The sequence below is a fragment of the Triticum dicoccoides genome, chromosome 5B (assembly GCF_002162155.2).
Source record: "Triticum dicoccoides isolate Atlit2015 ecotype Zavitan chromosome 5B, WEW_v2.0, whole genome shotgun sequence".
In the NCBI taxonomy this organism is placed as follows: Eukaryota; Viridiplantae; Streptophyta; class Magnoliopsida; order Poales; family Poaceae; genus Triticum; species Triticum dicoccoides.
The window spans coordinates 55,342,893-55,358,381 of NC_041389.1; the positions used below are offsets into that span (position 1 = coordinate 55,342,893).

The 15,489-nt window shown below is 47.8% G+C and overlaps 1 protein-coding gene across 1 annotated transcript in view; it reads left to right on the forward strand.

The window, feature by feature from the left end:
* The first annotated feature begins 2,382 nt into the window (after window positions 1–2,382).
* The window catches only part of LOC119309019, an 18,408-nt gene continuing 5,301 nt past the window's right edge, over window positions 2,383–15,489 (forward strand). The window contains exons 1-18 of the mRNA XM_037585139.1: window positions 2,383–2,925; window positions 3,712–3,781; window positions 4,013–5,209; window positions 5,768–6,341; window positions 8,817–9,010; window positions 9,449–9,594; window positions 9,700–10,150; window positions 10,241–10,363; window positions 11,022–11,312; window positions 11,415–11,747; window positions 11,858–12,163; window positions 12,249–12,630; window positions 12,710–13,705; window positions 13,784–14,187; window positions 14,270–14,392; window positions 14,582–14,662; window positions 14,972–15,025; window positions 15,103–15,254. Coding sequence (XP_037441036.1) covers window positions 2,867–2,925; window positions 3,712–3,781; window positions 4,013–5,209; window positions 5,768–6,341; window positions 8,817–9,010; window positions 9,449–9,594; window positions 9,700–10,150; window positions 10,241–10,363; window positions 11,022–11,312; window positions 11,415–11,747; window positions 11,858–12,163; window positions 12,249–12,630; window positions 12,710–13,705; window positions 13,784–14,187; window positions 14,270–14,392; window positions 14,582–14,662; window positions 14,972–15,025; window positions 15,103–15,254 — 5,936 coding nt within the window. The 5' untranslated portion in view covers window positions 2,383–2,866. The remainder of the gene's footprint in view (window positions 2,926–3,711; window positions 3,782–4,012; window positions 5,210–5,767; window positions 6,342–8,816; window positions 9,011–9,448; window positions 9,595–9,699; window positions 10,151–10,240; window positions 10,364–11,021; window positions 11,313–11,414; window positions 11,748–11,857; window positions 12,164–12,248; window positions 12,631–12,709; window positions 13,706–13,783; window positions 14,188–14,269; window positions 14,393–14,581; window positions 14,663–14,971; window positions 15,026–15,102; window positions 15,255–15,489) is intronic.

A 15,489-nucleotide genomic window follows, 5' to 3' on the forward strand; every position in this document is an offset into this window, starting at 1 on the left:
TTTGATTGGCTAGGGAGAGAGATCGGGCGAAAATGGAGCTTGGAGCAACAATGGAGCTTTTGGGGGAAGAGATCAGTTAACTTTGGGGAAGAAGACACATTTATATAGTGGGGGAAACAATCCAACCGTTACCCCCCCCCCCCCAAGCAGCCACGCACAGAGCGGTACTACCGGTTGGGCAGGGCGGTACTACCGCTGAACAAGCGGTACTACCGTTCCCTCCCAGCGGTACTGCCGCGTTCACGAGGGTTGCAGGGTCCTGGGCCCAGAGCGGTACTACCGCGGAAGTACGGGCGGTACTACCGCTTGGAGCGGTACTACCGCCACTACTGTCGTTACTAGTACCGTAAAACCCGACACGAAAAACCGAGGTCTCGAGTCGAGGCGGTAGTAGCCCGGAACCACTACGGTACTACGGCTGAAGACAGCAAGCGGTACTACCGCTCGGGGAGCGGTACTACCGCTTAACGTGCTTCGATGGTACTATCGCTGAGGACCGCGGTACTACCGCTGGGACAGGTCAAGGCAGGCAAGGAGGGGAAAGGAAGCTCCAATGAAGCGGAAAGGTACATTGGGTGTGATAAGGATGTGTACATGTTGATTCCACCCTAGCCTTACCAAAGCGGATCCCCTCTTGATAGTACGGTGACTCCTACGAAACTAGTCCACCAACAGAGAAACGAAGGAGCTACACCGTCTTGAATAAAACACAGGGGGGAGGAAATCGTGTCGTGCCAAAGGATGAATCTCTGAAAAGCTCAACGCACACGATTAGTCCGCAAAAGCATTGTCATCAATCACCAAAACACCTTGGGGATAAATATGCCTTTACACCACCCCCCGCGCTCTCGGCCGCCACTAGCTATATCCCAGCGCCGCCCGCCGCCCTTCACCGGTAGATAGCCATTCCACGCCGGAAAAATAGCAGAGGTTCCCCGCGGCAGCCCCTCCGACAGCAGCTGGGCGTTTTCGGCCGTGGAGGGGCAGTTTAGCGGTGGGTGCATGCCCACCGGACGCAAGGTGTTCGGCGATTTGCCTGCCTCGGCGATGGACTCGGATGACGAGGAAGCGCTCGCCGCGCTGCTGGAGGAGGAAGCCGAGGCCGACGTCCAAGAAGAAGAGCATCTCATGGTGCTCGCCGCCCTCGCCCAGCTGTTGTCCGGTACCCCGCTCAGACCTGGTCGAAAGATCAAATGTGGGAGATCATGACCTGCTGTGTCATCTTGCACAACATGATCATTGAGAGCGAGCAGGAAGAGCCAGTGTTTGACACTGAATCATACCACAGGCAGGGTCCTCTTGCCCAAGTTGATCACCAGCTACCAGCAACCTGGACTGCCTACCTCAGTATGCGTCAGGAGATCCGAGACCCACATGTGCATCATCAACTGCAGCAAGATCTGATAGAGCACCTATGGAGGCTCAAGGGCGACGCCGGGCGCGACATGTGATGAAATATGAGTTTTTATTTGTTGAACTATATAATTTGCATTGAACTATTTGTTGTTGAACTATTTGTTGAAGTATTTGATTTTTCTGTGATGAAATATATGATAAAAAATATTTATGTTGATAATTGAACGTCGAGCCACGGCGAACGACGTCGAATATGGGCCTATTCCCGCCCATATGGGCTTTATATTCGCCGAAAAGTGGGCCAACGTCGGCGTCTGGGGCCGAGCTGGGGGCGACGACTGAGCGCAAAACTGCCCCAGTGCCGAATGTATCGCCGGCTCGCCCCCAGGGGCCGATTTTTAGGCGTCCTGGGGTGGGGGGCAACGGCTGGAGATGCTCTTAGAGCCTACCGCCAGGGTCGGCGACGGTATGTCCCTTTGCCACGTGTCAGTGGTTGTTAACGGCTAGACGCCGTCAAGGCACCTACCGATAGGGAGGGCGGCGGTAGCCTGTATAAAGCTACCGCGAGGGTCTGCAGCGGTAGCAAAAGGGTCAAATCTAAAAAAAACATACCAGGGTCAGATCCTGATAAACTACGTCAAAAGGGTCAAAACACGAAATTTAGCCTCCTCTTGCAGAAGAATAACGATGAGGTGTTGCCCATGTGCCGAATTTGACCACACGAACAATGCGAACGAATGAATGCTGTAATAAGAGTGTTATAAGATAATGCCGTGGATCTGTACTGCCGTAGATCACAAACAACGTGAACGAGCGCCGTGTGCAGACTGTTAATGTCACTAAGATAATGTCATGGATCTCTGCACTGTAGTACTAGCAGCGGCACTAGTACGCCGGACGCTACCGGGTCCACTCTGTCGAAATCAACAGGAGGATCTCAGTTCTCACTGCACCGCACCACGCCCCAGATTGGATTAGCGTAGAGCAGAGTAGATCTCCAACAAAAAAATTAACAACCTCTTCTCTCTCTGGAGACTGGAGCATTCCCCTCTTCGTTCCCACACCAGGTCTCCAAACCCACATCAATGCGCCCCAGCCGCACCATTTGTCGCCACCCTCTCCTCTCCGCCCCTTCTTTGTCCCCGGCTGCAGCCGCCCGGTCTCTCTCGCCTTCTTCTCCTTCTCCCCCACCGCAGTCGCCGGCCCATTGTTTCTTGGACTCTCCGCTGCTTCCTTTCTCCTTCGCCTTGCTCCCGCTACTCACCCCCCATTGCTAGAGCTCGAGCCCCGGGAGTCCTGAGAAACCTCTAGCCTCTGCGCCTTCACATTCCCTCGCCAATTGCAATGGTGGCGTTTTCTTGCTCCATCTCGTGCCCGGGGCGTTGATTAAGGAGAGGCAAAACTGCGGAGTGGCGGTTACCTGGCCTGGGGGTGTGCTGCTCGTGCGTGCGTGCGTGCTCCCCGGATTTGGACGCAGGGGAGTCAGATCCGTTCCTCCCTCCAAGGATCCATGGGTTCCGTCAAGCTCGGCTCCAAGCCGGACGCCTTCACCAGGCGAGGCCAAGCGTGGTATGCTCCATGCTCTGCTCCTTCCTTTTTTTTACCAGCCACGGTTTGCCATTTCCTTCAGTTCTTTCAGACTTCTGCTGCCATGCATGTAATGTGTGCGATTTGGAAGCTTCGTGGCTGGCATTAAACAATTGGGGGCGCTTGTCCTGTTCCTGGCTCCCTGCTGCTAGTTTACTAAATATACATAGTCAGAAAATTAGAAAAAGGCAGAAATAGAATGTGTTTCAAATGGGGATTTGGGGGCACATGACATGACATGAACTCCAGGATCTTTCTTCCTTGCTCAATTTTCTGGCATGGCGATTTGTGTGATTTGGCCTGGTCCGCACCCACATTGCTACTACTACTTCCTGTCCTTGTTGTGCTTCTTGAACCGCTAGGGTTTTTGTTTCCCCCTTTCGCTTTCATGTACAGGACCACTTCCATGAAGCACCAAGGTTTGGTGAGGCTGAAATGCCAGATAGTGCAGGTGTCCCCTTCCAGTACTTCAGGGTGAATATTTTAGAGTATAGCCTATAGCAAGTCTGACCTTCTTGCTCTTTTATAGCTTCTGTAGAAGCAATGCCGGTCTGTCTATAGATTCTGTTTGTTTAAAGAGATGGTCAGGATATGAAACAATGCCTTATCAGTTCTCTCTTTAGCATCTAGTTAAACATGGAAGGTGTTCTTTTCCACTACCACTACTATTTTCTAACCCATCACCTCACTTGCTTAACTAAAACTCTGCAAGCCAGAATATATGTGGTTAGTGATTCACTGATGACCATCTTCTTGTGGGCCTTGCAGGTTCTGCACAACTGGGCTTCCCAGCGATGTTGTCGTTCAGGTTGGGGAGATGTCTTTCCACCTCCACAAGGTAATTTGCTTTTCAATCTAGTATAGTATGGCAGCCCACTGTAAATTTGTGATGATAAGAAGTAAGATAAGATGTTGTAGCTTAGCAAGAAATTGTGATGATAAGAAGCAAGATATTCTGTTGAAAGAAAGAGCACTTACAAACTACTTCCTCTCGCTATTTGCCTTCAATATGTGAGGTTGATATTTACTGGCTGTCCTTTTGTTCTAAGTGGTCCTTATCTCCTTGCAGTTCCCTCTGCTTTCAAAGAGTGCCATCTTGGGAAGGTTGATTGAGGAGAATTCAGACCAAGACGAATGTACCATCAAACTATCCGACATCCCTGGAGGTGCAAAATCATTCGAGTTAGTGGCAAGGTTCTGTTATGGTTTGAAGATAGAGCTCTCTCCAGCAAATATTGTCCACCTTCGATGCGCCGCTGAATATCTCGAGATGACAGAAGAAATAGCTCAGGATAACCTCATCCACCAGGCAGAAATGTTCTTTAACCAAGTAGTTCTCCGCAGCTGGAAAGATTCCCTGGAAGCACTCAAGACATGTGATGTCCTTCTCCCTCATGCCGAAGACCTTCACATTGCGAAGAGGTGCGTCGAATCGTTGGCCGCCAAGGCTAGCATAGATCCAGACCTCTTTGGCTGGCCAGTATCAGAGCACGGTGCGATGCATAGCCCCGGGGGCAGTGTATTGTGGAATGGTATTAGCACGGGCGCAAAGCTCGGGAACTTCAGCTCAGATTGGTGGTATGATGATGCTTCATCATTGAGCTTCCCTACATACAAGAGGCTTATCTCCACTATGGAGTCAAGAGGTGCCAAGGAGGAGATTGTCGCTGGTTCGCTCACATACTATGCCAAGAAGTGTCTCCCAGGACTGAATAGGCGTCAAAGCATGGGACCGGTGCCCCTGACTTCTGCTGCTGCTACCCTATCTGAGGAGGAACAGAGGCATTTGCTTGAGGACATTGACAGGATGCTGCCTCTTCAGAGAGGCCTGATATCCACAAATGTTTTGCTCTGGCTGCTTCGAACTGCCATGATTCTGAAAGTCAACCGTGCTTGCATTTCCAATTTGGAGAAAAGGGTCGGCATGCAATTAGATGAAGCCACACTGGAGGATCTACTGCTACCTAACTTCTCGTACACAATGGACACACTCTACAATGTCGAATGTGTGCGCAGGATCCTTGATCACTTCTTGGCAATGGACCAGACCATGGGTGGTGGCTCCCCGTGCTTGGATGATGTGATGGGTTCTCCTTCACTGGCGCCGATCACCGCTGTCGCTAAGCTGATTGATGGCTACCTTGCAGAGATTGCACCAGATATCAACCTGAAGCCACCGAAATTTGAATCTCTTGCAACTGCTTTGCCTGAATATGCCCGGCCTCTAGACGATGGACTTTACCGCGCCATTGATGTATACTTGAAGGTAAACTTTTGAGTCTGTTTTTTATCTGAAAATAGTTGACATGCAGTTTCTTCATCTCCTGTTTAAAGGAACCAGGGCATGTTTGGTTGCCATCCACACTTTCGTGCCACAAGTGTGGCAAAATGTGGCAAGCGTTTGGTTGCAGCCACAGTTATGGCATGTCACACTTGCTTAGTCACATACCCAACTTGTCATAGGCTCGGTTGCTAGCCAACTTCTAAAGCCAACCAAACATGCCCCCTAGTGTTGTAATTTCTAAAATTGATACTTCCTCCAAAGGCAAGGTGAGACTAGTATCCATATGTTTAAGTTTTTGTGCTAAGAAATGTAGACGCATTTGCATTTATTTTCACACACACATTGTTAATGCTGTTTATTTTTTCCATAATCATCACATCGTCACTCTTGTTCTTAATCAGTGACACTAGTGTTCGTAATCATCACATCTTCAGTTTAAGTTCTTGCCCGAGAATTGAAGACACATTTGCCACTTCACTTATGAAAATTTGAACTTCACCATTGCTGATGCTGTTCAGTCTTGTTCTGCAATGCTGACAGGCGCATTCTTGTCTGCCGGAATCCGAGCGCGAGCATCTCTGCCGGCTGATCGACTGCCAGAAGCTGTCCCTGGAGGCATGCACCCACGCCGCGCAGAACGAGCGCCTGCCGCTGCGTGTGGTGGTGCAGGTCCTCTTCTTCGAGCAGCTCCAGCTGCGGACATCCATCGCCGGGTGCCTGATGGTCTCCGACAACCTGGAAGGATCCTCACGCCCCCTCCACGGCAGTGGCACCATCGCGACGTCCGGCGAAGCCGGTGCCCGCTGGGTCACGTCGGCGGCGGTGAGGGAGAACCAGGCGCTCAGGGCCGGCATGGACAGCATGCGGCTGCGGCTGGCGGAGCTGGAGAGGGAGTGCTCCGGCATGCGGCAGGACATCCGGAAGCTCGGTGGCGCCCCGGGGAAGGACGGCTGGGCGGCGCGGGTCCAGCGGATGTTCAGCCTGAAGATGAAGCTGCAGATGTGCAGCACCGAGGAGGGGAAGATGAGCGACCGGCACAGGACTGCCAGCGCCAAGCTGGAGAAGCTGCAGGCCAAGGTGTCCAGTCACAAGAAGCACCTCACCATTGATGCATGAGCTCTGAAGCTTTTACCCTGGCCTGGAACTCCTTTTGGCTTGCATGGTTTTCCTGCAGAAAGCTTCAGGGCTGATAGTGCAGTGGCAAGACTTCTTCAGGTGAAACTGTCACTGATGACTTCTGAACCCATTGTGATGTTTTGGGTGGTACTAGCAGAGCAGATGGAACCAGCAATGTAATGTTGTAGTAGTAGTAACTAAGAACTGGAGCAGAGTGACTGAGGCGCGGGTTTCGCCGGAAATGGTTCGATTTCAGGCATTCGAAAACACCCTTTCGGTTGCCATGATTTTGCTAGAGAGTTGCACTACCCTACCCCTGCTGCATCTCTAGCTAAAGAGTCGACTTGTTCATGAGTCAAGTAGGTGTCTCGCTGAAGTAGCAGCAGTTGTAAAGCAGTGATCAGCTGTGAGTGTATTTTAGGGAAAGTCTTCAAAGCCCTGCCCAAATGCTCTGTGGATTTATTACATTGCTCAGCTTGTGAAGTACTTGGTGTATGCTGGAATTCAACTCGGCTTTCTGTTTTTGTCTGCTCCTGAAATCAATTTCTCGTTGCCTTCTCCCAGAATAGCATAGTTTTAGCGTGGGATGACCATCTTGTGGCTCATGGCGTCGATGGAGAACCATCACAGCCGAACGGGAGTTTGCACAAGGGTGTTTATGAAAGGATTAGGTATAGGAAGTAGATTTTTACTCTCATTTCCTTGTTTGGTGTATGATGAGAATTAGCCTGGGATAAAACTCTGCTCGCAAATTAACAGGATACCCTGGAATGAAATCCGTGAGAATTGGCTTCTTCAACTCCCATTCCCCTTCCCACTTCCACTCCCTGTAATCAAATAGTGGACTTTTAATCTCCTCACCCCCTCAACTCCCATTCCCCATCTCTAATTCCCTTGAACCAATCACGTTGTCAGAGTTGTGAAAAACAAAGATGTTAGTTTTTCGAAGCAATATATGTTTTTTAGTTGGCGAACAAATATATTTTTCTACGATGTTTGTCAGAGGGGCAAGATTTATTCATCTTTGATAGAAGTACTCAAATGCGTTTGCTAACCGGAACTTGAAATTCTTTTGAGCGTCAATCATTTTCCGTTCCGCGCGAGGCCAAAGGTGCAGTCTGCGCGGATGGTGTGAGGAACGTCGACCACGACAAGGCCGAGCCGTGCACGAGTAGGAACCACTGATAGCGAGTCCGGAAAGGTGCTGGCGGGAGGGGGGGGGGTGCCAGAGTTCATGTAGTTGGTAGGGGTAGGGGGGTCTTAGAGAGATGGTCACGGTGGCTTCAAAGCAACAACGGTAGGGAAGATTGAAGGGAGGGCGGGGTGGCACGTGGCAGCCCCCGCCGACCGTGGGAGGCGAAGGGAGGCGGTTGAGGTGGGGTGGGTAGGCGATTGCATAAGGAAGAAGAAGACGAGGTTGAAGATGAACAGTGCATGGTATGTCTTCGGCCGTTGGATGAAAATCTAGCGGCCCCTAACGGAAGTAGCGGACGCAGATGAATTTTTCAGGTGCCTGATGTATAGGCACTCCCATACTCAAAACCTTACTTCACCCTTCTTGCCTTACGCGCCACAACCACCTTCATCCTCCCTATTTTTGTTTCCACCATCGGATTAATCACTTTCTCAAAACTCTCCTGACTCTGTGAAAACCACCATCATAACCTCTAACTCGTCATCGCCTAATCTTTGCCTCACTACTAGCTTCAACTCGAGGTGAATCTTGTCTCGCCAGTGCACCGGATATGAAGCCGAAAGAGGAAGATACCAAAATTATGTTTTTGCCCTTTTGGGGTTGAGGTGCATTATTTAGGATTTTTTAGGGGTTTGATTGGCCAATAGTTAGAATTGTATAGACTTGGAGATCTTCACCCAACGGTCTAGATCCATCCCTCTTTATATAAATACCCCAAATCAAAACCCTAATTTCGTCCTACCCGCCTTACCCACAACCGCCGCCTTCTTCCTCCTTCGTTTCGGCAGCCTCCTCATCGAATCAACCGCTTCCCACCTTACTCACGCCCACCACCTTCACCGTCCACGGCTACGGTGACCTCCACCCCCAGATCATGAGCTTTCGCTAAAACTCCCCCGACTCCGGTAAGCCCTTTTGCCCTAACCGCCAACTCGTAGATCTTCATCCATGGACCCGGATCCGCCCCTCTTCATACAAACACCCAAAAAAAGACCCTAATAACTTCGTCTTTCTCGCCTTACCTGCGACCGCCGCCTCCATCCTCGGGTCAGACGTTCTATCCAAACTCCCCGTGCTCCGGAACCCCTCCACCCTAACATCTAACTTGTCGTCGAGGCGGCTCTCATCCCTACCGCCGCCGCCGTTTCCACCACCGCCGGATTCGGAGAAGAAAGGAAGAGGAGCACAAATTTATTGTAGTAGACAGAAATTCCATGAAGTGCCCAGTTCGGAAATCAATAATGTTCTTCCGATTATGATGATTACTGGCCGGGCCAGCTGTCCGAAACGCTCCCCCCCGTCTTCTCTCTCCTCTTGCCCGGCACGCTCTCCAACCCAAAGCCAGACCGGTCCTCCGCTCCTCCCACCCCCCAACCGCTAACCCTACCCGCCGGCGGCGCGGCGGAGATCCGACTCCGGGAGGGCGCCCGATCCCCCGCGAGCCAGCCATGCCGCACGCGCGCTCCGATCTGGTGAGCTCTCGCTCCCGCTCTCTCTCCCGTCGTCAGATCCGCCTCACCTGCCCGGGCGCGTCGACGCCGCCGCGAGGCGGGCTTGAGGCCCCTCGTCTCGCCGTCGGCGATCTGCCTCTACTGGGCCCCCGGAATTTTGTCTCTTTCGCCCGTGCGCGGCCGTTTGGGGGGTGTGGATTACAGCGTGGTTTTGGCGTTTATGGCGATAGCGCCCGCTGGTAGCGTGTGAGCTAGGCGAGGGTAGGGAGAGCTTTTGGGATTGCTCCCGTAGACGTGCCGGTGGTCGATTCCTAGAGATCGTCCTGAAATTTGCGAGTTCTGTTGCATAGAATGGTGAATTTCGTGTTGAGCGGAAGGGTCGCCGCGGCGGGTTTTTGTTCTGAACTTGAGAAATATGCTGTTCTTAGTGTGACCCCTGTGCAATTTCCTTGTGAGCAGGGCTTGGATGATTCGCCGGCAGAGTCGTCGAGCTTCCGCAGCCCCAGTTCTTTCCCCAGAACAAAGCGTACAAAGTGGTCTGACAGGGAACCGCTTGATTGTTCCGCCTCGGCTTGCAGTGGTGCACGCGTGAACATGCTTGACCGGTACAACCTTCCGTTGATCCTCTCTGTTTGTTTCGTCACATTGTTATTTCCTTCCCTTTTTTACTTAATTAAAGCTGGAGCTGATCGCTGGCTCTGATTGACCAGGTGTTCGGAGAGGCGTCAGATGGCTTCCTGTAGCGGCGACCAACCACAGAGCTCAGGCATGTTTGTTGCCACGCAGGGGAATGTTTGTCCTGTCAATAACGGCGGTGGGATCTATTCGCAGTCTGGCATGGGCTATTCAAATGGTCAAAATGGGACATATGGTGCATATCCGCAACATCAGCCCTTTGAAGGCTGTATGTATGTGAATGAGCATGGCCAGATGTGTGGGCCTTACGCACCCAAGCAGCTCTATGAGGGGCTATCCAGTGGTTTCTTGCCTCAAGATCTTGCTATTTATGCTCTTGTTGGTGGGCAAATGCTCAATCCTGTAGCCTTGAGTTCTCTAGAGCAGTTCCTTTCACAATGGAATTCTGCTGGCGCGGTCACCACGCCAAATGAATCGAAGGAGAATAAGACAGTGGCTCGTACTGATAAAATGGCGCTTCCAGATGTATGCCGAGCACTTTTTACCTATGTTTCTGCACACCGGCCAGCCGCTTGTCTACCTCCCTGATTTGTTTAGCTTCTGTTCTCTCACTAGGCTCTCTCAAGCGATGAGTCATGCTGGATGTTCGAGGACAGCGATGGTAGCCGTCATGGGCCACATTCTCTTGCTGAACTTTCTTATTGGCTTCATAGCAGCTATCTCCAGGATCTTTCTATGGTAAAAAATATTCAGTAATCAAAATCATGTCTTGTAAATCCCATCCTCTTGAGTTATGTTGGTATATGCTTTATCCATTCGAGCAACAATTCATTCTTGTTACCCTGTTACTGGCTTACTGCAATGTTTCCATTAAAGTTACATAATGGCAGGTCTGCAATTATTAGAAGGCAATTACATATCTGGTCATAACTAGCCAAAGCTCAAGAATATTAGTCTGGTACATACACTATTTATGCTGCTGGTTTTGTGAAGACCTCTTGAAATTCGTTGCATTATTGGCTTGAGTGTCCTTGCACCTATGTGTTAGATTAGCACCACTTGTAAACCGTTTGGTAAATTATTTCATTTACATTTCTCTTCTCGCCTTGTCAAGTGCAAAATACTGGGTAACTCAGTGAGGTTGAATAACAAATTGATAGCACAAGCTATTTTCTGTGTACAAATGGTTAAATTCACTAAACGTCAATGCAACTTCTATCTGTAAGTTTTTGTTGTTCTCCCATGAATCAAGTTAAACAAAAAAGTTGACGTGCTGTGCTAGTGCTACTAGATCCTTTTTATAATACCATACTTACACATCTTGCGTGTAGCTGTGAACTATTTTCTTTATCTCATTATTAGTCTGCAATCTGAATGAAGTCCGTTTTTATTGTAGGTTTACCATGTTGATAGCAAATTTGGTCCATTTACACTTGTCTCATTAATTGATTGGTGGAGTGGAGGTCACACCGAGCATTCAGAAGCTTCAGAGAATGATTCTGGGTCAGCCAGTGACGTGATGGGTGACATAGTCGATGATATTAGTCATCAGCTCCATGCCGGTATAGTGAAATCAGCCCGCAAGATTTTTGTTGATGAAATTTTCAGCTGTGTGCTTCCAGAAATTATCGCCTGTAGGAAGACTGAGAAGCAACTAGCTGCAAAATCGAAACTCCTAGCTGTTAAGGTGTGTATTATTTGGCACAAAGTTTTTCTAATAAGAGCACCTCTTTGTATGGTCCTTCTTTAGTTTTTCATAATCTCCCCCTCATGGTTTTGACATTGGCAGCCTGACAGCAAGAAGGCTTCAGCATTAAAGGGCAAGGCTCATGCAAAATTTACTGATCACAAAAAAGGAAACTCATATAATACAGTACGAGCAACTTCTCCCGTGGCTGTTCAGTCAACTGCGGTGCATGCCAAATTTGCTGATATATTATCAGCAGTTTGGCAAACTCTTTATTACGAATCCATGAAGAATATCTGGGATGGGATACTGTATGATCCTGTTATGGACTACTGTGGTGCATGGATTAAGAGAAATCACCATTCAAGTCTTCCTTGTACGAGTATTCCTGGTGGGTCTGATAATGGAAACAAGCAAGAAGCTGATGGATTGAAGGTTTTGTCTCTGACACCAAGTGTATCTATTTCTTGGAGGGGGGCAATATGTCGTTCATATCCTTTCTTTCGTCATATATAACGGGTTCTTATACTTCCATGTCTTTGCAGGTAATATGTGATTCAGAAGCTATCGAGTGCGACATGGATTTCCCACCTGGATTTGGGCCAACATTGGAGTGTGCAAGCCCTGTCTCTCCGCCGTTGTTAGATATTGGTTCTTGCGATGGCAAAAATAGTTGGTGGCGTGAATCAAGTTCCACCATATATTTTGATCCCTCATCAGGAGTCCAGGTAATGCTGGCAAATGAACTATACGTGGCAGCAAAGGAAACTTTGTTTCACCATTTCAGGAAGGTTATTGCAGAGGAGATAACAAACTGGTTGGGCTTTGGACTTGAAGACATCACTGATCAAGTGAGATAACAATGATAAATAATTTCTCTTATGACTACTGAGATTTTGAAATTTACATGATTCATGTTGGACATGTGTATTGCAGGAACTAATTCGTACTCCTGTTCATGCACCGGACTCGCCTAGTTCTGCTGGAATGGACATTCATGAAACACCCCCCATTCCTTCTGAAATGGCTCAAGATAAATTATTGGATATTGCTAAAATGACTACAGATGCAATAACCAGTCCGGCTGAAATGGCTCTAGATGCAATAACCAGTCCGGCTGAAATGGCTCTAGATGCAATAACCAGTCCGGCTGAAATGGTTCTAGATGCAATAACCAGTCCGGCTGAAATGGCTGTAGATGAAGTGTTGGTTACAGCTGAAATAGCTACTGATACTGTACCCATTCCTGCTGACATGGTGGCAGGCGCAACATCATCTGTATCTGATGTGGCAACAGATAAAATGCTCACTTCTCATGGTAAACGACCATTCTTCTATTGCATTTTGTCTTACCTGAGCTTGGTTACATTATTTTAACCCCTTTAATTTGCATGCAGTGGAGCATCAATCCCCTTCTTCATCTTATGCTAGTATATTTGAAAAGCTGGATGTATCCGAGGCAGCTGAATTGGATGAGAGTTTTGATGAGGTGCCTCCTGGTATGGAGACTGGCTCAGCTTCTGTGCTGGTCATGGACAAAAACAAATACCGACCTTCAAAACCAACCAACTCTATGCCCGGAATTTCTAGATACATCACCGTGGCTATCTGCAGGCAGACACTGCATAAGAATGTTATAGAAGAGTGGGCATCTCTCCTGTCAGATACTATCAGTGAGTGCCTTGATTCATGGTATACCAAGCAGACTGTTGTGCCTAAAAACATCGACGAATCATTGAGACCTAATAAAGAATATGCGTACTACAGAAAGAGAAAGTTAAGGAACAGCTGTGAAGCAGTGTCATCCAAAAAAGCAGTGAGAACTCCAACGGATGAGCAGCTTTCCAAGCCTCTACGTGAGCTTGTTGAGCGCAAGGTTCATCTTAAAAATGTCCAGGAACCAAGGAAGGCCGGGAAGTCGAAAAAGTCCTCCAAGAGTCGTACCAAAACTCTTGATAATGTTGTAAACACTTTGAATATCGAACAAGGCTTGAAGCGGCTTTCCAATGATGTGCCAAAGACCTCCATGAGTCGTACCAAAACTCTTGATAATGCTGTAAACCCTTTGAACATTGAACAAGGCTTGAAGCGGCTTCCCAATGATGTGCCAAAGGCCTCCAAGAGTCGTACCAAAACTCTTGATAATGCTGTAAACCCTTTGAATATCAAACAAGGCTTGAAGCGGCTTTCTAATGGTGTGCCAAAGGCCTCCAAGAGTCGTACCAAAACTCTTGATAATGCTGTAAACCCTTTGAATATTGAACAAGGCTTGGAGCGGCTTTCCAGTGATGTGCCAAAGATCTCCAAGAGTCGTACCAAAACTCCTGATAATGTTGTAAGCCCTTTGAATATCGAACAGGACTTGAAGCGGCTTTCCAATGATGTGCCAAAGAGTAAGCATTTTAGTCTTGTTTGCTTCATCCCCTGTAAATTTGCATAGATTTATCACATGCATCATCTTTCTTTTCTAGGACAAAGGACTTCTCATCTTACTAGGATGCCTCTGGTTGATAACGAGGTTCCTTTTGAGAACGTTAGTGTGCCCACAAAGCTTGCAAAGAAAAGAAAGAATAAGAACATGTCTACTGACTCCAGTCAGAAGGCAAAACCATTGATTTTGTGTCCAGAGTCAGATGGTTGTGCAAGAGCTTCCTCCAATGGGTGGGAGTGGCGTAATTGGGCACGCACCGCCACTCCATCAGAAAGGACTCGTGTGAGAGGGTACCGCGTTCGGAGTATTCTTTCAACTTCAGCTAATAATGTGTGGAAAAACCCACAAGTTAAAGGTACATCTGCGCGAACAAACCGCGTTAAGTTACGAAACCTGTTAGCTGCTTCTGAAGGCACCGAGCTACTGAAAATTACCCAATCGAAGGTAAAATAAATCATTGCATGTACACAAGTTTCTCTTGCCATGACAGTTTGAATGACCACTGACTCTTACCTTTGGCATATAGGCAAGGAAGAAGCGGTTACGTTTTCAAAGGAGCAAGATTCATGAATGGGGTCTGGTGGCCCTTGAGTCAATTGATGCAGAAGATTTCGTTATTGAATATGTTGGTGAACTGATTCGCCGGCCGGTAATTTTGTTATCTTGAATCAACAATCCCTTCATCAATGTAGTACTCCCTCTGTTCACTTTTGTAAGTCGTTTAAGACAGCTGAAATTGAACTGTTTTAGGTGCTGTCTTAAATGTCTAAAAGGTCTTATAAAAGTGTACGGAGGGAGTAGTTTTTAAGAAGCTTATTGATATATCTGTACCATACAGGTCTCAGACATACGTGAGGCTCAATATGAGAAGAGTGGAATTGGAAGCAGTTACCTTTTTCGCTTGGATGATGATTATGTGGTAGGTGTAGAAGATTATTCTTATCTGCCTTTATCTAAAATGGTGTGCTGCATACGTGTCTTTATTTCTGATATTTGCTTCTTAGACAATAGAAGAATTGGATAATGTTGAAGCAGTACAGAAAATGATGGAGCTATGTGACAATATAATAATGTAAAGCATAAATGTGATCTTTTAATGGGTTGGGGTCCTTGTGATGCTTGGTAGTCTCAAACCTTTGATTGAAATCATGTTTAATCTTTGCCAGTTTTTGTGACTGCACCTTGCGCAACTCTGTTCATTGCCTCCATTTTTTCTTAATTTACACAGGTTGATGCTACAAAGCGTGGCGGTTTAGCAAGATTTATCAACCATTCGTGTGAGGTAAACTGCTTAACAATAAACATTCAACTATGGTTTCTGTAACGTGCTGAATAGCAGTCTCGTTATTTCCTTGCCAGCCGAATTGTTATACAAAAATAATTACTGTTGAGGGCCAGAAGAAGATTTTCATTTACGCAAAGAGGCGTATATATGCTGGCGAAGAATTGACGTACAATTACAAATTTCCATTGGAGGAAAATAAGATACCATGCCACTGTGGTTCCCAAAGGTAAATCGCTTAGATATTTTACATGACATCTTCTGTTTTTGGTAATTTTGCTGCTTATGAGCTTATTCCCATAGAAGTTAATGCATTTCTTTTTATAGTTTTTACTGATTTTAGGTCTGACACCCCCCCCCCCCCGCGCGGTTAATTATATATAAATGCTAAGGGATTACCTTGCACATGAATAATTTTCACTGAACTGTTGATAGGTACAGAATCGATACCATTTCTGTACTTC